The 22,209-nt window shown below is 38.3% G+C and overlaps 1 protein-coding gene across 2 annotated transcripts; it reads right to left on the minus strand.

The window, feature by feature from the left end:
- Nucleotides 1–9,349: 9,349 nt before the first annotated feature.
- On the minus strand, nt 9,350–15,826 carry LOC125016993 (cortexin-3). 2 transcript variants are annotated; one of them, XM_047599808.1, is made up of 2 exons: nt 15,567–15,826; nt 9,350–11,402 (listed from the first exon to the last, which is right to left on the minus strand). In XM_047599808.1, the coding sequence occupies exon 2, from the start codon at nt 11,365–11,367 to the stop codon at nt 11,116–11,118; it is 252 nt and encodes an 83-aa protein (XP_047455764.1). In that variant the 5' UTR covers nt 11,368–11,402; nt 15,567–15,826; the 3' UTR covers nt 9,350–11,115. The 2 variants fall into 2 exon arrangements, with proteins under 2 accessions (XP_047455764.1, XP_047455763.1); XM_047599807.1 differs by having other exon boundaries at nt 9,350–11,444; nt 15,567–15,824.
- Between the last annotated feature and the right edge of the window lie 6,383 nt (nt 15,827–22,209).

The raw sequence follows: 22,209 nt of genomic DNA on the forward strand, positions 1-22,209 counted from the left end.
ACACCATTTTACACAAGATTGGATTAGTCTTTGAAAACATAAAGAACTCACTTTAATAATTTAAATAGCAGAAGCTAAGGATTATGTTGAAATTAGTGGACACAGTGTTTGGAGATTATGAAAAGCCCACATGCACTCCTTCCAGAGCTTATATAATGGAGGTATGAGGGAGGGGGCCTTCAGGTGGAACGTAGGATGCTGTAGTTAGCATTAGATAACTTCTCACTCCTTTAGCTAGTCAGGATACAGATGGTAGGGCCTCAAGCAAAAGCAGCTGGTTGACCCATGCAATAGGGCTACACGCAGAAGGACCATGACACATGTTTATGAAACATAAACACCCACCTTATCCTTGACTGAAAGGCTCTGCGGAGGTCTGAGTTTGAGGAGGATAATTCACAGATAAGTGCTTCGCTTTACTGGCATGTGTTGAATGTGTGAACGTAACGTACTGCTGTGCTCTTATGAACTAAAGTACTTTAGCTGAGAAAAATAAAATTGAAATGAGATCTGCTTTTGTTGTAGGTGATTGTTGAAACATAATAACAACAAGTTGCAAAACTGCTTGTGTCCTGTCCACAGAATATTAATGCTTTTCCTGTCTCATACCAATTCAGCGCAGAAAGATTTTCAAATGAGCTGCGGTGAAAACAAACCATCACTCGATAAAATAAAAAAGAGCTATAAGTTTTAATCCTCAGCCATTGCAGCCTTCATGTATAACTTCCTGAAAAATGGGCCATCAGTGAAATGTTTTCTTTCCATTACTCGGCGTCAATGCCATCTACTCTTTAAAAACAGATGTCAACAGCTGATACTTTTACATTTGCTCTATTCTTGTCTAGACATAAATGTGGTGGGAGTAGAGGTGCTGGAAGAATCATTTCACTTTATGTCGACATTTAATGTAATTTAACTTTAAATAGATCTCATTCTATGTCTTTATGAAGAGATCTGAAATGCTGTCTTTTTTTCGTTTAAAGGGCTTGTGGATTTTCTTTCTTTATAAATATTACACCTATGGCTGCAACAAATGGTTGTTTTTAATACTGATTAATTCAATTTGGCTTGTCTGTAAAATATCTGAGAATATTATAAAATCTAACAATTTCCCGGGACCTAATGTGGCATCATCAATTGTAAACCAGGATCTTAGCTGTGTCACATTTGACAAAAGCAGCAGTTAACACAATTGTCACTCGCATTTGAGAACAAGAAATCAGTTTAGGCACAGTTAGTCTGAGAGATGGCCAAATCTGATTATCAAAAAAATAGTTACCTATTAATCTACTATTTGATTACCTATTCACTATTTTAATCCTAGTCCCGTAAAACAGCCCATACTTCACAATAAAACAAACATAAATTATAATTCAGAAATTCATGCAATTCTGAGCTCAGTGTGGTACTTTTACGATGTGTGTGTGAAACATTTTTCTTCTAATTTTTCCAATAAATTAAATGTGTTTTCCTAGTTAGCAGATCTTTTTGATCTCATGGAAACTACAGAGAAAACAACCGTTGTTTTGTGCACAGGATGGCATGCACAACCAAGTTCCCATGAATCCAGAGTCCCACTTTGTCAAACTTGCCACAACCACCCAGACGTTTGAGATACACAACACGCATGCATCGGCTCAGTCAGGTCTGTTTATACACTATGTAGTAATTAAGGAAGGAAGCTAAAGGATGGAAATATGAATTAACAGCAGATGGAATGAGTATGAAACCTCAAGGGATTTACTTGTTGTCTCAGGGGACATAAAATCACATTTGACAACAAAGCAAGAGACACATGGATGAAGGTGCAGAAAAGAAAAGACATCTGAGCGATTCATATTTTTTTTCTAACACATGTTAGAGTATTAGAAGACAGCTGTCTTTATTGACATCTGTTTAGAAGTGTCTTTAAGTAGCCATAATGTATCAGAAATAGCCACAACTTCTTTATGGTGAGGTCTTTGGCAGTGGGATCGATGGACTGTGTGCACTTGATGGGACCCAGAGGGACTGTGTCTTGAGAGGAGCTTTGGAGACCTGGTTTATTCTACCACAGTATGTCTGTGCTTCGGACGCTATGGGCAGACACTCTGTTGGAGTTTACATCCTTCCCTCAGTGGACAACGTCAACAAAACACCATTGACGAGAAACACCATGCGATGACACGATCCATGCCGCTGTTGCTACGCAATTGACCACACATCATATCGAACACAACTATTTTTGTATATTTTTTCATAATTCTGTAAATTTGTACTTTTATTTTACTTTAATCTAATCTCATTTTATTTTTATCTTTCTTGTATTTATTTTTATATGCAACAAAGGTATGGTGACAAAATAATTTCCCTCATGGATTATTAAAGACTCTCTAAGTCTAAGTCTAAGTAACACATGGCTCAAGTTTTACTTTTGGGCAGCAGCACAGTGTTAGAGAGGTACTTTGTGGCCTTACTAGCAAACTGTTGTCTTTAGGCAAGTTGTAGGCCAGCAAGGTTGCTGAGCCGATAGAAACAACTATTCAGCATGTGGTGGGCAAACGGTCATCACCACTGTGATGGACCAACAAGACAACCTGCAGCTAGCAGGTTCAGCATCAGTTCAGCATCAGTTTAGCATCGCCCTGCAGCAGCAGCAGAGTGAGTAAGCACCACCTACTTTACTTCACTACTCTTGAATACTGATTAATAAATAAATAAAATAAATTGTTCCCTTATGGGGAACCCATCCATTTGTTCACACAGCAGTGTATACAGTTGGGGCAGTGGGCTGCAGCCTCAGGTGGCTGTACCTGGGGAGCAAATTGGGGATTAGGCTGAACTAACACTGCGAGAATTGTAGTCAAGTAAAAAATTAAGAAATACAGCATGTATAACAGAAAAATAAATTGAATTTTAAAGGACCAGCATGTTAGATTTTGTGACATCTAGTGGTGAGGGTACAGATTGCAACTAACAGAATAACTAATCAACCCTTCCCTAAACTTAAGCATAAGAAGGCCCAGTCCAGATTGAGTTTTTGGTATCTACTTTTTCTGTATGTAGATTTATGTGATTTTACACCATGCGAAGCATGATTGAAAACTGTATGTAATTTCTGCAAGTGCTATGCTTAATTCACTTTATATTGCCAATTCCTGACTGTGCAAATGGCAGGTAATTTAAGTTAACATAAAGGGTATAGAACTGTGACTAGTATAAACAACAAGGCATAATAAATTATTCAATAAGAAGACACATATTCTGCTAATAGATCCCTGTATAAATCCTAATTCCTGGTAAAAAAAAAAAAAAAAAAAAAAAGAGTTAGCGCCTTAGAGGATGCAATGACTAAGTAGTGGCTGACACATTTCAAGCAAAACAGAAGTACTGAAATTGAGTACTGAAACCGAAATGGTTTCCAAGTGGCACATCTGACGATGTCAAGATTGAAATTTACTTTGCATTAAATTTAGGATGATTTTAAAGTTTAAAATAAGTGCAGTAAAACCAAGAAGAGTATGTGTGTTTAGGTTGAAGAGTTTGTGTCTTGGCCTGGACTAAGTGGAGTTTGTAATCTAAAAATTTACTTGGTGGGTTTCATTTCCAAATTGCTGACTGTGGCTACAAGCATTTATAAACTAAATGTCCCTGCGCTAGTGTTTGCAAATTATTTTCATTCATTCATTAAAAGTTGGGTTATTTCCTAAAGCTCCATGCAAATGGACTTACTACCACTCAGCAAGTGAATTCATAGTTTACACTTATTCTATTGGTATACACTTATTTTGTTCCATATTTATTTTCTTATAAACGCTGATGTGACTTTGCCTTCAGACTGAACTATACAGAAAATGTACCAATGAGATAGTCTGACTCTGAGCCTGTCTATGATTTGTCTTATATGCTGAAACTGTCATGTAACATCATCAGGTGTATGTTGTATTTGTATAATCAACAGATTCTTCAGATGTGTATGAATGACAGATGTATGTTTATCTTGTTTCTCCTGATGTTCTCTTCTCTCTCTTCTCAGTTTCCACCATATGAGCTGGGTTCTACTAAAAGTTTCTTTCTCTTAAAGGAGAGTTTTTTTCTTGCCACCATCACCTTCTGGCTTGCTAACACTCAAAAATGAGTGCTAACCCAAACAGCCTGGATATCCATTTATTTTTTAATTATTCATGTCATTTTGTGCTAAAGTTTATTTTTTTCTATATGCAATATTCCTGTCAGGACTTATGAGGAGGGGCCCCAGACTCTGACAATGTGCCAGAAGCTGAATGTGCCTCTGTAGAGGTGCACTGTACGGACAAAGATAATCATGAAGCAATTGGTGTAAGAGCTCTTCATCCATTCTTATCCAGGGTGACCTATAGTGAGCAGATAGGCACTCATAGTTGGGCTCAAGGACACTCCGAAAGAATGCACAGCAGTTCATGGACACACCTTATCTTTTCTCGGAATCAAACCTTATTTAGAGTGCCTTCTTCTAGTCAGCCACCATGCATCCAGTTGTTTTGCTGAGCAATGATATGGGTTTGATATGAATCACAATTGGACAGATCTGCAGCTTTTTCAAGAGGTAAACTGAGAGGAAAAAATAAAGGATTTATGTTTACACTATGTATTTTTATGTATTATCTTGTGAGATATGCTCACACAGAAAAACTCTTGAAATTATGATTATCAATCATAATGATGAATTATGAAATTATATATATAATCTGTGGTAGGTAAGGTCATGTCTTGGGAAAATGAAATGAAATGCTCATTTTGAAATTTAACGTATTGTGGTACTAACATCGATACATAATTTCATGAAGTTGGTTGAAATTGGTTGCAGATAGTCCAAATTTCACCACTGTCAAATTCAGTTCGGAATAAGATAAGATTTGGACTGTGTAACTGCCCTTAAGAGCTGCCATACTATGCCTGTGCTGCTTTGAGTTTATTTTTTATTCTGTCCTAATTTTACACTGATTTTTGGTTTGACAAAGTATGTAAAAGTGTAATTGTATAATTATATATATATACTTTTGTCACTTTGTTGAAACAATAACAGCAAAAAAGTAAAACACAATATTTTTTAATGACAGCTGAAAATCTTTTCTGAAATATTATTTAACTTGCAAAGAAATGCATAATTATTAATTGATTGTGTTTAATAATGTTGAATAATTTTACAGACTGAATACCTATTAATAAATCTGAAACTAAAAATAACACTATTAATAACATAACTAAATAACACTGTTCCATATATACTGTATAAAGATCTCCACACTTATTATATGCTTAATTGTTTAGTACTATTGCGAGTGGAAGCATTTATTTTTCCAGCTGCCTTAGTGAAACTCTCTAGTAATGACTGTCATTATACTGGCCAGTTCCCAGCAGCCACTAGTCAGACATGTTGGTGAGACATGTCACAGCTCTCTTTTAACAAAACCCTTGAAATGTGGGCACTAAATGGCTTAATAGGAGGGAGGGCTGGTGTTTGACGTGCTGCATGTTCTTGTTCATCTGTTTTTCTCTGATGTACTTTAAGGACTAAAGCAGATTGTAGCTGGCATGAATCTGACAGATCAGATCCCAACTTTTAACAAGACAGAATCACATCGCCACTATTTCATCCTCCTCATGCAGGCTGCCAGTACATTCTGAAATCATCTCAAATTTTTGCCTAAGAAGTATTGCATGGCCTGAGTCTTTGCTATGTTTAAGAGCTCTGAAGGCTGTGTGAGTGTTCGCATTGCTTGAAATCACCTAGTAGGGACCCTCAGGTTGTCCCAGAGAAACCCCGAGTGACAGCAGTTTCTAAGTCAGGGCCCCAAGGCTCCAAATGACCTCCTTGATGAGATCACCTACTCTGGCACATTTAGATTCACCTCAATTCTGGTAAATCTCTATTTTTGGCCTGATTAGCATTGAAATGGTTCAGAATCTATAGGATGGAGCAGTGTGACATTTTCAAATGACAGTTAAGATGCCCAGATAATGAATCCTATTGACTTTGGTAATGCTCTGACTTTTCCTCCGTGATGCTAAACTATGATGTTGACATTTGTATTTTTGAATGATCTCTCAACAACTGCTAAATGATTGCTAGAAGATTCATATCAGTCCAAATGTTGGGGCCCAGGATGAATATTTATCATTTTGGTCATCCCTCAGCTTTACACATCTTACCATCATCGGTCACAATTTTAATTTGACTAATTCTTTAGTGCCAATTTGACAACTTACATACCATAAGGTGAGTGTGAGGATGGTAAAATCTACATGGATGTCTAACAGCATGTCACCAACTAGCTCTGCACTAAAGCCTTACAGAGACCATTTTCTCTCCTTTTCAAGATTTGCTTTGATCAGCTGTCTGCACACTGCTGCTCTTATTAGTGCTCAGTCGCCTGCTGCTACAGTTAGGACCTTCACTGGAGAGCAAACGTTCTGACAAGTACGCAGTCTCTCACTACATTCCCACAGCAAACAGCTTTTCATTGGAAGCCAGGAAGTGTTGTAATTAAATACACAGACTTTGCAGCTTAGGAAATGCTCACCTCACCTCAAGTAATTTCTATTGCTGTTGTGCAACATGGCCCTGTCACGTCGCCCAACACCTGTAAGCTTTTTGCTACAGTCATGGAATAAATCACAGTTTTCCACGGTTTCAAAAAACCTTCATCATTATCTGTCCCATATAGGAGGCCATTGTTTGTTTTAGCAGCATGTATCTGAAAAGCTGAGGCTGAAAGCATTTTTAAACCATGTTCACAATTTGTTAGTGAAAAATGGTGAATGGTCCTGTTTTCATAGGTACTCATTACCAGATACATCTACCCATTCGCTCACGCAAGCACACACACATCCATGTAACAGTGCCACACACTGGGAGCAACCGGGGTTTCAGTGTCTTGCTCAAGGACACTTGTCCATGTGTCACATTTAGGGACCGAATCGCTTGCTCCAACAGACAAAAGGCGATAGACTATTATAGAAATCATCAGCCCTTGAGAATAATATGAAATCACTGCAAAATCAATTATGCATTATCAATACTCCCTTGTGTGCACATCCACTTACATTCACAGAGGAAAAGACTCTTCCAACCTGTTCAGAGACCGTTAAATGAACCAGAGGCTGATTGGTGAAATGGGGCGTTTGGGAAGCGAATAAATTTGGCAGAAGGTGTCTGAGTGTGCACAGCAGAGAATGAAAATAATTCAATTATCAGTGGCTTTCTTAAATATGAGACATAATGCATAAAGCATGACTGTGCTATTGATCCGTAATGCCTCATGTTCCCTGCCACCACTCCCAGTTTGTGTGTAAGTGTGTGTTTAGAATGGATTATCATCTTTGTTTGGCATGCACTAATGAGATTTCAGAGTCAGAAAATAAAGGCTTTTGTTCCAAAATGAATCTGTTTCCATTTTGGTTATCACTCTGAATGATCAAAATCTACAACGCCTTGGGTAATACTATACACAAAATTTAATTTAGCTGAATTCAAATTCTCCTCCTTACATAATGAAGGTGAGAGAGAAGACAGTGGAGGACAGGTGCTCAGTGCATCATCCCTCAGCAGCCTAGACCTATAGCAGCATAACTAAGGATGGGTCAGTGTCACCTGAGTCAGGCTTAAGACTAGGAAGTCTTAAATCTAACCTTAAAAACAGAGAGAGTGTCTGCTTCCCAAACCCAAAGTTGGTGCTGATTTCACAAGAGAGGAGCCTAATAGCTGAAGACTCTACCTCCAATTCTACTTTTTGAAACTCTAGGAACCACAAGTAGACCTGCACTTAGAGACCGTAGTGATCTGTTGGAACAATATGGTGCTATGAGGTCTTTTACATATGATGGAGCTAGGCCTTTCAGGGCCTTGTATGTAAGGAGGATGCTTTAAAATTCTATTCTGGATTTTACAGAGACCCAATAAGGAGGAACTAAACTGGAGTAATATGATCAACTTTTTTTTTAAAGAGCTATTTGGACAGCCACACCGCAATGAGTTACAATAATCCAGCTTTGAAGATATAATGCATGAACTACTTTTTCAGCATCACTCTGAGACAGGATGTTCCTAATTGTTACAGTATTACAAAGATGAACAAAGACAGTCCTGGTCACTTGCTTTATGTGCAAATTTAAGGATAAGAAAAAAAGAGAGAAACTAAATGATTAGATAATGAATCTCTGAGATGTTTAGGGCCAAATACAATGACTTCTGTTTTTTCCGAATTCAAGAAAATTCCAGGTCACCCAAGACTTAATGTCTTTAAGGCATGACTGGAGTTTAACCAGCTGATTAGATTCAACTGGTTTCATAGATAAATATAGCTGGGTATCATCTGCATAGCAATGGAATTTTATGCAAGTTTACCTATATTAATATGTGTAATGTGAAGAATATTGGTCCTAGCACAGAACTCTGAGGAACTCCATAACTTGATTTTGTATACGGAGAAGAATCATTGTTGATATGAAACTGGAATCTGTCTGACAAATAGGGTTCAAATCAATCTAGAAGACAAGTTGATGGTTTTGATGTTTAGACTTGTGAGTTGATCCACCAACAGATGTATTTCCTTCACTACTTATAGCTTTATTGCATTACAAAAGGTTCCTCCTGTAATGCATATTTAGTTCTGCCATAATAATGTCCATAATCAGCAGGGATGGCATCCATATCAATTTGTAACCTTCTAAAATTGAGCAATGTGCGAAAAGGCTTCAGTAAAGGGGTAAGCTTTCTCTTACATAATAGTACAAAAAGTACTGACTGCACATTTCTCCTCTGTGGGATCAGGTCTCATTTAAATTCTGATCAGCTTTAGCTCCCCTGTCCTCCCTTAAAAAAATAATGGATGTGTGATATCAGCAGAATTACTAAGTAACACAACAGATGCATATTCTGTATTCACTCCCAAACACAATCGTACCTCGATGTATCCATGTCTTGCTTCTGTGTGAAAAAATTATGCAGTTTTTTCAAGGAGGTGCACAGCAGATAAATGCATATCAACATATTCAGTGTTGGTGTCAGAGACAAGATTGGTATTCTGCGTGGTGTTCTGTAGGGTCTCGGCTCAAAAAGCAGCCTAGGCCTGGAGCCTACTGTGTGTGTGTGGAGCTAGACAAAGTGTCTGGGTTCATCGAAAACCAATTGAGACACCTGCTGGCTACCACTGCCAGCCACTGATAAAATGGGGGAAAAATGTATTGGGCCTCCGGCTGCCATGAAAAGGGCAGGCAGGGATAGGAAGTTTCCTTGCCCATTTTTTTTTTTTTTTTGTCCTTAAGACCTGCCACTTTTACTGCCTGTCAAAGGAACCCAATCAAATAAAACATATTAAAAAGACAGTTGTGCACTCTGATCATTTTTATTAGAAAAAGAACAGTGGCTCCCAGCAAAAACAGGTCGAAACAAAAGGCTCCAGTACAGACAGAAAATAGCTGCTTGAGCAACAGACCCACAGCTACAACATCAGGATTAAAGCATTTCACCATTTATCATGCACGGAGAAGACACTCTGCAAAAAATACATGCGGAAAAAAAAAGGAGAAAAGAAAAACAGCACCTCAGCACAACATCTGCATTAGGTAGGAAAAGGCCACAGCAGATCACAAGAACATCACGTAGCATCAAAACGGTCATAGTTCACTTGCTGTCCTGGTAACAGCAAGCTCAGGGAACAACTTTGTTTTTTTTGTGTGTGTGTGTTTTTTTTAGTGGTAATTTTTTAGTGGTTTGTATGACATCTCTGTGAAGTGCAAAGACACTGTTGCACCAGCATTTCCAGTGTCTCTGCTACCTACTATACTGTAAACAATCTACACTATAAGGCGCACAGTTGAAAAGTTGCCCAACGAAAGAGCCACAACATCAGTTTGTAAAGGGTTTGATGTGAAAATGCGATATCTTCACCATCAACTCTCTGCAGATCTGGCATACCAACTGTCAATATACCAAATGCAGGCAGTAAAATGCTGTTTAAGTTTCTTTAAATGGGCACTACGCAAAACAGAAACTACATTTAAAGACCAAAGTATGAACCTTCTTTCTTTTTCTTAAAACATCAATCTTAACATTTTTTTATTAGGCACAGGATACAGCACAGTTAGTAAACTTTTTTTTTTCAATACCTCTTTTGGTTGTTGACATCTAAAGACGTGAATACGGAAGGCCCCTCCATAACTGAAAGAGCAAATTGTTGTGTTTTTTGTTGTTGTTGTTGTTTTTTGTTTTTTGTTTTTTAATTGCACACACAGAACAGTTAGTTACTCACTGCTGGCATCTGTCTGTCTGTCCAAACTGATCCTAAACATTAAAGGGAGCTTTCCACCACAATTTTCTACTTTGTGATTGTTAAACCTGCTTTATAACCTTGATACCAGTCTTGTTTAAGGCCTTCCCCTCCTTTATAGAAGTTGAAGACCATTTCAGAATATCTTACAAAAACATAAGGCATTGAATTCCACTTCGTCTGAATCAAATCACTCATAGAAAGTCTTTTGAACCCTCCACACCTGTTCACAAATTAAGACAAAATACGCAAAAAAAGAATTCAACTATTCACTTTGCAAATAGTTTTTTTTTCTGTTTAACTATTTTAAACACTGATTGTCTACATTATCAATAAATTAAAAAAAATACGTAAACATGATAAGATGTAAACACTGTTATTATCCAAGTGGCTTGGATCTCAGATAATATTTGACCCTGTGTGAGATGTGGGAGAGTCCTTCCACATGGGAGATGGAGGAGGTGCGAGGTAGTCCACAATATAACTGATGGCAGGGGAAGGAAAGCTATGAGTGAGCCATAACTGACTCTGGTGCATCACTTGGACTGAGGGCCCTGTTTGTTTGTGGTTTGGTCAATAATTGGACAGTTGTGAATTTTCTGGCTTGGCAGGGAGAAGCTGTTGAATTCTGGTTTTCACTCATTGCAATGATACTATGCCGTGGAATGTATTTTCAGTCCAAACTTTCAGTTGGTTTTCTGAAAGCTGTTAATTTCCTGGTCAATCAGCAGCCATTTGCTGAATTAGGGCCGAAGTGCTTTGTGAACACCGAATTTATGCATCTAATTTTTTAATTTTATTTTAATTTGTGCACCCTCTGTGTTCCTCAGACAATGCGGTAATCAAATGTGTCTTTCTCTGTGTGGTCTGTCCAGTTGGATGAGGGCATACTGCGGTACGGGTCCAGAAGGATGCGGAAACAGCGCACGATGAGAAGGGCTAGGAAGATGAAGAGCAGCAACACGAAGACAAAGGCAGCTTTCTGCTCCAGCGTCAGGTAGGAAGGCACGTGATGGCCACCACCCGACGAGGACAGCGTGCTGCTGAAGAGGCCCTCAGCCATTCTGGGCACATCCATGCTTGATCGTCTCGGCTCCAGCTCTTTGTCGTTTGCTTAAAGATTTTTAACAGGAAGATAGGTTCAGTCGATAAGACCTGTGTGAAAATCCAAATAGAGGGATCATAGATCATGATATCTATCAGTTGATAGGTGAAATAGGAAACCAATACAACAAATAAGATATTCAGCTCTCATTCTACTCATAAAGATGACAGGAGCAAAGAAATTCATTTTCCTCCTAGAGGAGTTTATTTTTGGGACTCCAGGCAAAAAGCCCGCTCTGAGTAGAGGAGACTCAAGGGACTGTTTTGGCCTTGAATTTCTGCACTGGCACTTTTTGTTCTAACATTTATTGGAGACAGCGCTGCCCTGAAGGTATACATATCACCAGTTTCATTAAACCCACCACATTTTTTGAAAGTTAACCTTGTCTCCTATTAATTTTATTCATATGCAAACAATCTGCATCATCAATTTAGATCCAGGGGAAATATTTAAACACGATCATGCATTAAAAACATGAATTTCTCTTCAGACAACATTGTACAAATGAAACATGAATACAAATGGACTTAACATCGTCTGTTGAAGGATAGATTACCAAGTAGCCCAAGTGAACAGGTGTCACAGGGCTCAAAAACTATGTCAACTGGTTTGGCATCACTAGTTTTTGACATCACTAATATTTTAATGTGACGCTAAGGGTTATCATATGGGTTTCATTACCTGAACATGCTGCTCTTTTTTTACATGGTGTGTATTGTTGAGTGACTTTGTGTTTATTGTACAATCTTACATAAAGTCATATACATTAAAACACCATAGAACCCCAGTTCTCTTGTATGTGCTTCCATTTGTTTTACCTCTCAACACACTGCCAAAAGTATTCCCTAAATGTGTTTTATGTTTTGTTGAGACTATATGTGATCTGTTGGCAATGAAGTCCAGCATTATACTTTAATCCAGTTACTGTACCACACAGCAAATGACATCCCAGACTTAAGATATTAAATTCTCTTTAAAATTAAAGTCGTTGTTTTAGATCATCTTCCATTTCATACTAATTTTTCTTTGTGTTAGTTTTGGTTAACACTGCATATAAGTTGATGAACTATTTTAGTCTATATTTGCTCCCACAATAAGCTCAGAACAACAGAGACTGGGGTATCACAATTAGTAAAGTAGAGATGGTTTGGGTTAAGTCATGATATTGAGTAAGGCAAGAACCAATAATAATATAAATAATAGCTGAACTGATATTTTTTTGTTCTGACAAAAAGAAGCCAAAAACAAGGAATTTGGACGAGAGGACAGTTTGGTGTCTGTTCTATAGACACTACTGGAGGTACACTAATCACCTCCAAAACAGCCAGCAGGACTGTTTATCGTTTGATGTTGTTTCTCCTGCTGAGCAAACTCTCATTGCGAGTTATTACTGCAAGCTTATCTTATAATTTGTCTTTTTCTACACATAGAATCATTGAAAACCCAGATATGAGCATTCTCAATCATTTAAGTACAGATTTCCTCATAAAGAATTTTTATGCCTCAGAGAGATCATGTTTTTTGGGTTGTTATCATTGGTACATACATCTGTTTTGTTATTGTGAACACCTATATGGAATTGTTATAATTTGGCACAAACGTTTATTTGGAGTTAAAAATAGTCTGATTTAAATGTGGTAGTAAAACTTCAAAATTAAAGGTTACTGCAACCTCACAAACCTCACCAGATCCACGACAACATCGACATGATCTATTAAATATTCTTCCAAAGTTGTCACTACATTCAGTATATTTTACTGTATATCTATAAAGATGGACAAACCCTTTGTGATTTCACCCACCTCATAATATGCAAAGGGTTTGAAGTTAATGGTAGGAGGACTGGACATTGCCATCTTAGCTGTGCCTGGCTAATCCAAAAATGGGCTAAGAGGTGGAACATGTGTGCAGCTGAAGCCAACGAGTGACCTCTTGGCAGACAACTACCAACATGTCACTCAAAACAGCCACTCACTTAATTATGCATAACTTTAAGCCTATAACAGGTGAGTTACCATTCATCATTCACTGCATCGTAGGGGCGTAAGAAAAATATAAGTGCAGTGTATAATACAACATTTCTTTGTCACTGGTAGGGGTAGAGTGGAGCGCAGTCGTAATCAAACTAAAAACGCAATGGAGTCTAGCGGAAGTATGAGCGGGACATCACTAATGCTGTCTTTGAGTGCACTTTCAGTCTGAAGGCTCCGATTGGGTAGCTTCTGTAGTCCTGCTCTGAATAGCAGGGGTCCAGGTGATGTAATATGAATCTGGCTTTACTTGTGTGCTAAAAAACCTTACATTACTCCACCCAGTCATTTCCACATCTATCAGACGATCACCAAACTTTCCATTTGTCTTAGAGAAACGTTTGCATAACCCAAACGGTTCGCTTCTGCTTCTGTAAGGTCGCTTGGGAGGTGGTGCTGAATGTAACATGAGAGGACTCAAAGTGACAAGACGGGCAGAAGAGCCGTTTCTTTCTGCCTGTGAGGGAAGAAATCTGTTGGTAACTCCCAGAAGAGATGGAGAAAGAGCAGCCTTCAGTCCTGCTTGCAGCAGCCTGTAATCCATCACACTTAAAACTCAAAACGGATATTTCATAGCAGTGATTCATTGCCCTCACTGTGAAAAATGACAAGAACCAGGGCTGTTTTTCTTTGTCTGCTGCCTTTTCTGTTCGCATTTACTGTCAAATCATAATCTCATCGTCTAGTCCTTCAGTGACATGGTGAGGTTACAGAGTATTAGCACTTTAGGCCCGGAACCTCTCTACTACTTGTTACAAGGTTATGTAATGCACTTCAAAGAGACAACATTTACATCAGCAGCAGCTCCATGACTAAGGGCTTGGGGTTTAAAGCTTTTCTTGACAGTATTTCACAGTGATACGCTAAACATTTAAGCTGCCACTGACAACTTTAGAAAGCACTTCACATATCAAAAGCAGATGTATTAAAATCTTTGCTCAGGTGCAGCTGCATTTCAGGAATAATAATTACTTCTCTAGAACAAATCTGCCACCAGATTAGAGACGTAATATGAGCACATTAGATCTGATTTTGGAAGCTGTCAAAGTGCGCAAGTTATTTTGGTTCAACTGTTGAGCGTGAGTGACAATCACCGTGGTGGGGAGACGTGAAGAAACCATGGCAGACACAGAGCGCAATTGACAAGGACTGAGCCAAATTTAGAAACAAAGCCAGTTGTGTTGAAATGTGGTGCAGGCTCTGAATGTGATATGGTGTGTCGTGATTATGACTAATGGAAAAATCAAAAGGCATTAGAGGAGCTCAAATTGAATGGTTAATGGGAATTATTGGACTTTGTTTTTAATCTTTTCAATATATAATGCCCTCTATTATTTAATGATTTGGACAATATTCAAATACAGTACAATACAGCACATAACTATATAGTGAATTATTAAATATGTGTCAAAAGAATATCGGACATATATTTTATCTTTAATTTAAATTTTAAAAATATATTCCCTTTATATTGTTACTGTATATTTCAGATAGTCATATTCAGACGTCACAGTGCATTGCATATACAAACCCAGTAATTCTGCAAGAATTTGAATGCTATGCAAAAACTTGTTTAATTGCAGCTGTAATTCCATACGAGCTGCATATTTCTATGTAAAGAAATGCAAACAAAAATGCTAACTGAGGTGCAGTTGTGACTTTTTTTCACAGATGAATATGAGCAGGAATATGCACGTGATAGATCTATAAATTGACATTAATATGACATTTATTTGTCTAATCCATTTACTGGTCTGTAAATGCAACTGTGATCAAAGGTAGACACACCCGCAGATTCATCAGGAATGGTGAACAATAATTCAGAGCAAAAATGATCAGCCGCCATTTAAATCCACCTATAAAACCTACGCACATGTAATCTGAAAGTGCCCCTGTTGATTCAGTGGACCAGTAAAGCCGCTCTCTTAAACCGGTGGTTTTTATAAGCCACAGCTGGACTCCCGCTGCACACGTGGATGTATTAAAAAAAAAAAAAAACTCGAAAATATATGTTTTTTCGCTTACTGCTCTCACACATTTGACAGCGGCAAAATGAAACCAGAATACGCATTTGAGCTGAATAAAAGCCACCGAACAGAGTGTTGGTTGCAGGTGAAAGTGACCGAGTCTGTAAACACTAACCTGTTGTTATCAGGAGAGCTCGGGAATCTCCGTCAGCGGCAGGTCTCCATTCCGGTACGCTTCAGTTTTCAGACTCTGTCGCCGAAACAGCGAAAACAGGGAGCAGATGCGGAGCAGATGGCCAGCAGGGCTCCTCACTTCATGACAGAAAAAAGCCCCGCAGTGCTTATTTTTCCTGTCTTTAGCTGACTGAGCCGGGCAGACCTCACCCTCTACCGCTCCGATGGTTTTCTCTCTCTCTCTCTCTCTCTCTCTCTCTCTCTCTCTCTGTGCTGCTCGTCCTGACGCGCCGATCATCCCCGCAGACACAGGCAGGGATGGAGTGGTACCCCGTCGTTACTGGCAACCTGTTGCCATAGCAATCCTCCAGGTAGGCTATATATACTACAAGCGGATGAGGGTAAGGTGTGGCTATACAAACAAACGGAGTTATAATCACAAATAAGACGCACAAATGCTATTTTTAGAAGATACTTAAAACTGAAAATGAAGTGTATTATACTGAATCTTCTCAATAGAACTTCGAGTATAAAGATAATAAAATATAGTGTCCATTGGATTGTTTTGACATGATGTTATTCCAGACATCTATCATTGAAGCTAACTTAATAGCATTAATAATAGAAGACTTCTTGCAGATTTATTTTAATATGCTTAACTGGTTATGAGCTCCTGCAGTTTGAATATGTGATGCTACTTTTAAGCAGAAAACATGGGGCGTTGCTATCCTGCAGAAAATAAATAAATAAATAAAAATCCCCTTTGAGATTTGGGAGGACGTGACGGTCCATGAAGGGGTCAGGGAGTGACTGAGTAGAGCAGCTTGGGGAAGTCTGAGGTTACGTAACTCCTTCGACTGTCAGCCTCCAACTGCTGTGCTGCAGTTCCCCCTGGTGGAGGTGAATGAAGCCTGCAAGCGGGGACGCGCAAACCACTAAAATGAAAACTACCTAGAAATGTTACCAGCACTGGCATTCGTTTATGCCTTCACTCTTCTATAATTTTATATGTTGGAAGAATACGGCAGCTCCAAAGAAGAGGACGGTGACTTATCTGCAAACCTATAGATGAAAAGGGTGGTCAGATCTTTTTATTATTTATTTTGGAAATATACTCTCATTGTAAGAAGCTCCTGCCAAGACATGGTGAGTTTAGTTTATCACAAAGACTGACTTTGGATCAGTCTGCAAAATCTGCCAAGCACATCTGTAGGTCACTGATTAAATCATTATATTAGTGATATTGAACTGTGTTGGATTATGCATAGAGCAAGACTAACATTTCCCCTCATTGCTAAAAACTGTGCAAAGCTTAGCCAACCAACAATTGGCTGTATCATCATACTTGTAATTGATCCTGAGTAGAACCTAATTATGTAGTTAAACATCTGATATATTTGGGAAATGCCTAGATGTCAAATGACGGATAAGAGATACTGAACTCATCTCTACATATTTGTGCTAAAAGCAGCAGAAGTCTTAGACTAGTAAACTCATTGTTTGGCCTATGTCAAATAAATTAAATATAAAGATATAAATTACATCTACTAGACATTTATTAATGTGTTTGCCTGCCAGCCATTTACATCTTGTAATCTCTTTAATACCTATATTATTCTCAGACTTATTACTTATTATTATAATTTAGGTCAGCTATGTGAGACACCTTATGGAGCATTGTAGCCATTCATGATGCAAGCTATTTTCACAGTAAAGTTGGCATTTTACCAAACACATTGGCTTAAAAAAAAACATGATTTTCACACACTCAGTGGAGGAAAGCACATGTATAATACACTGTACATATCGTGGTTATGAAATCCAGATTGAGGGGCTGCCAATTGGACAGTCTGGGCAGCGGAGGTAGCTGATTGGTTCTTGCTGCTGCTGTGTCAGTCTCCCTGCCCTCAGCTCACACTTGAAACGGGAGCCTGCCCAATCCCACCATTGATGATTATTACACCAGACTGATAAATGAAAAAACAGAACAATGTATGTAACCGTTTAGAAATGGATGAAACTCAGGCTCTCTGTTCATTTGAACAGGAATTACTACTACAAATGACATTAATTACCAATCTGTATAAAACACTGGATCAGTTGTCCTTCTCACAAATTAACTCAAAAGTCAACATTGCTCTTTGTTTATTAAAATAATCCCGTAATCACAGTTTAACTTAAAATCTGAATGGATATAAAACATTATTTCTAGAAGACGGGATTGAATCTAAATACATAGACCAGTGTGCTTATCTGCTCCATAATTATCACATGCTAACCTCGTGATGTTTTGCAGCTGTAGCGCTGCCTTCAAATGGAACTTGTGAGCTTGTGGTTACAGCATGAGAAGTTATGTACATAAAATGCTGTTTTGGCATTCAAGTAATAGTAACAGTGGTAAGTGGTGTAAAGACTGCTGCTAGGAAACTATTGGTATCTAGATGGTACCAGGAATAACAGCCTAGCAAGCTGAGTACTGTGTAACTTAATGTAGGAAATGCAGAGGCACAATGGAAAGATGACACAACTGAAAATATATATATTATGTATCATAAATGAAAGAAAACTATGAAACAACAAATTAAGTTACGGTAAAATATCTACTTTACTCAAAAACACAAATATCAACTGCATAGTACCCCCAGAGCATGGGTGTTGGCTCCTGGTTCATTTTTAACTGGCCTAAAGCAAATTCTAATTATGTGATGGAATATGGCCTGTACATGGAACTTGACTGCTGACACTGTGGCACAAGTGTCTTGATTTTTGCAGCGTCTGGAGGTGGTTGTAGTGTATGTATTCAGTTTTTTTGTCATTTTTTTTTAACCCATCTAATCCGTTGATATTCCAAATGACCTTATCCCATCATTTCACCTTTGTATTTTATATATTAAATTATGTGGTTGTGAGCTTACTAAGTGTGTGTACACAATCCCCATTTGCCCATTGCTAATTCCATTTGAAAGCAGCAACAAAATCAATAAATCAACAGTGCTATTGGATTTCATCATTTAGGAACCATAAATACTTGCCAAAAAATCATATGATAGTCATTCTGGACCAAAGAGATGGGCTGAGCCATAAACATTTGCTAACATGGTGAAATGTTCATCTACTTCTGACTCAAAAGGAAACATCAATACCTCAGCCTTTACTCTTTGAGGACTGAGGATTTCAACATGCTTGTATGAGACAGCAAATAATGGATTTAAAAGTTAGAAGTGGTACAGGTACCAAGTTAAGGAGTATCCTCAAGTTCATAAAACGACTATCCTTCTGCAAATGTTAGAATCTAAATACTCTCCAGTGAGTCTCGGTTTTGTATTGATTTAGTCTTTGAGGCTTGTTTTTTGCCTCTGCTGGTGTAAGACAGAAACCTTAGCTGACACCTGATGAGTCAGATTCTTGGCGCAGTCATGAGAGTTTTCATCATGTATTTATTACTAATGATCGAGGCAGTCTTTCTGCCATTAATATTTCAGCAAGCTTTACTGCACCTTGTTCGTTGGATATTTCTTAGGCCAGCGTTTGCTGTCTTTTAAAACTCTTGCTAAATGTGTGAATGTGTCTACATGCAGAAACTGCAGATGTACAACAGACATTAAATATGAATTGGTATGACCTATCAATCACGTTAAACTTCAGACATAGATTTTAACAGTGTAACATAAGCTGCTGATGGCTATTCAGTAAGAAGACTAGATTGACAATATTTGGTTCCAACTTTAATATATAGTTATGAGGATTACCTCCATTTCTTTCTCATAGTTTAATATACTGAGGTTTCTCTCACAGTTACAGTTAGTTAGTTATACTCTAATACCTATTTTTATTCAATTCTGTCTGCACTGGTGTCACCAATATATTTTGTGTAATAGTTTACTGGTGGGGGTAGGGCGCTACACCGTAATTTCCCCTAGGTCACTGAAATGATTAGGGCCGGCTCTGCTCATGAGTTTCGTTTTCCTTTAAATTTAATTACAATTCAATTAAAATTAATATTTCATTATTTTCTTATATTTTCTGTTAAAACAATTAATTGAGACCATAATAATAATAATATGAAAATAAATGTTAGTTGCAGCCCACAATTAATACAATTCTTTCAATAATTCTGGTAAATAGTAATATGAAACTATCCAAACCAAATGTAACCTGTTTTGACTTTAATACTTACGCACAATTTCATTTTAACAACACTGGAAGGGAAAAAAAGAACTGAGTGCACTGCGAGAACTCGCCAAAACATGTTGCGTGATGTGGTGCCAGCAACTTGGCAGCCGTCGGCTCAATCTCAGCACATCACCACCCGACGCCTCTCAGCAGCTCACTTATCCTTTTATTTTGTAAACCCTACCTGGCTTGTGTCAAAATGGCCGTAAATCAAGACGAGAAATCTTTTAAGTATATAAGCACTGTTCGACCATAGCTGGGATGCCTGACGTTGAGCCAAAAAATACCTGTCGTTGTGTCTGACTCCTCAGGACAAGTAGGAAGTAAAATATATATATATCTGCTTTTTATCATGCATGGTGATAGAAAAATACATGGCCTCCTCTGTTTTATCTGAGTTCAGCTGAATAAACTATTGGTTCTAGTGTGAATAATTTGGTTGTGGCCAAACACACCCAACCTGCCAAATATAAAAGCACTCTCAGATTCTGTCATGGTTCCTCTGTAACCAGACTGGGAGCACACTTTAAATTATTTTACTTACTTCCAAAGTCAAACACAGACTCCCACTTGACTATGAAGGCAGTCCAATCAGGCAAACAAGTCCAAAGGGAGGCAGGGTAGGAAAGCTGAGAGATGACTGAGGGGAATCGGATTATACGTAGGTAATAGCCAAACAGATACAAGTGACAAGAATGACTCAAACACTACAACAGATTGGAAAAACAGCAGCTGAAAGCTATAAACACAGAGACTGATTGTGACTGATGAGCAACAGGATCAAGTGGTGATTGGGTCCAAAGGGGGAAACTTACTGAGGGTAAGTGGGAATCAGGAAAGAGTTTGAAGGTTTACAGACACACCAGGAAAGGCAAGGTTTTTATTATCATTCCACAACATGCGGTACATCAAAGGGAACCCACAAAAAATATATTGCACATAATATACAGGCATTGCACATGAGAATATTGCACATGAAACAAAGTTATTGCACATGATAAAGGAGACTTCTTCCACCTGGAACACAGTTATTGGCAGTGTTTGGAGACATATGTAACATCCGAAATGCATCTGTCCTTCCTGTATGCAATCTGTTACTACAATGCACTCACAATGCCACAAAGATAGACCACCCACTCACCTTGCATACGGCCCCTTGCATAAGCAGAGCTTTGTCTCATTCAACCGGAATAAAATCCCTTTGTATTCACACAGGTGGAACAGGAAGAGGCCAATCTAGAAAGGTGAGGTGCATTCAAGTCTGATTTTTAGGTTGAGAGGCTCGGTTTAAGATAGACAGAGGTCTGTATTTCATATTCACATTCAGTTGGTAATGCAGATGCTCAGACAAACAGACACTGCTGGTCAAAAGCCAGAAAGGAAAATAGACAGACTCGGGATTAAACTGTGTGGTAGCAACATGGGCGCACTTCCCCTGCAGAGACTGGACTGCTGGAAATAAAGGGACCTATCCTACTGGGAAATTAATCGATTGGACAACAGAAAGAGAATGGCGAGATTGGAAGACAGAAAAGAGGTTAACTGACTGGAGGCAGAAGGGAGACTAGCTGGTGGAAAGCCAGGAGATGAGTTTTTTAAAGAGAAGCTGCTGCAGAGAAACAGATAAGCTAGCTGTCAAAAAGACAAAGAATTAACTGACCAGGGAGCAGAGTGGCCGGCTAATGAGGAACCGAGATGAACAATCAACTGGAAAGCAGAGGAGTTGACTGCCTCTGGGGTCAGGTGGCCAGTGAAAAAAATATGCTTTGGGAAACAGGGCGACCAGGCTGGAACACATGAGGTCTGTATTGATGTGAACCCTAGAAGATGACAAGATTTGAATGAATGAAGGCAGATACTGGCAATGGATCTCATTTGAAAAACTCGTGAAATGTACTGATAGCAGGACCAAGATAGTTCTTGTGTTCAGAACAGAAAAATTTCCTGAGACCTTCCTTTGAGAAACTTTTCTAGACATTGGTTCATACTATAAACTAAATGAACCAAAAATGTGAGTTCTCCTAACTCAGGCAGCTAAATAAGATGTTGATCAAGACGTAGAAAATATTAAACTGTAACTGAAGCTCAAATTTGATTAGACATTCAACACCAGCTTTCATGTGCAACGAAATAACGAATTCAGTTGTATTTGAGTGACTAATAGTGCTTTGACAAAAGAATATGATTGGCACATGCAATGCGTGTTAAGTGACAGAACTTTAGTTTTCCCTGTGCATGTGCCCAATATTAAAATTAACTTTCCTAATCTCATTTTATTCTCCTGACAGGTGACTTTCAAGCTGTCTGTTCAAACTCAGTTCCTACATGAAGCTCACTTCAAATAACCCTAATAAGTCACCGTTTTGTTTTGTACACATAACACATTTTTCAACTTAGTTTTACAAACTGAAATAAAACAGAATCCTGGGACAGAAACTGATAAATAATGAAGAAGACGCTTTGTCCATGTC

The sequence above is a fragment of the Mugil cephalus genome, chromosome 11 (genome assembly GCF_022458985.1).
Source record: "Mugil cephalus isolate CIBA_MC_2020 chromosome 11, CIBA_Mcephalus_1.1, whole genome shotgun sequence".
NCBI classification, from domain to species: domain Eukaryota; kingdom Metazoa; phylum Chordata; class Actinopteri; order Mugiliformes; family Mugilidae; genus Mugil; species Mugil cephalus.

Excerpts from the sequence above, each read along its gene's own strand:
- LOC125016993 (XM_047599808.1), bottom strand. The coding sequence starts at position 11,367 with ATGGATGTGCCCAGAATGGCTGAGGGCCTCTTCAGCAGCACGCTGTCC.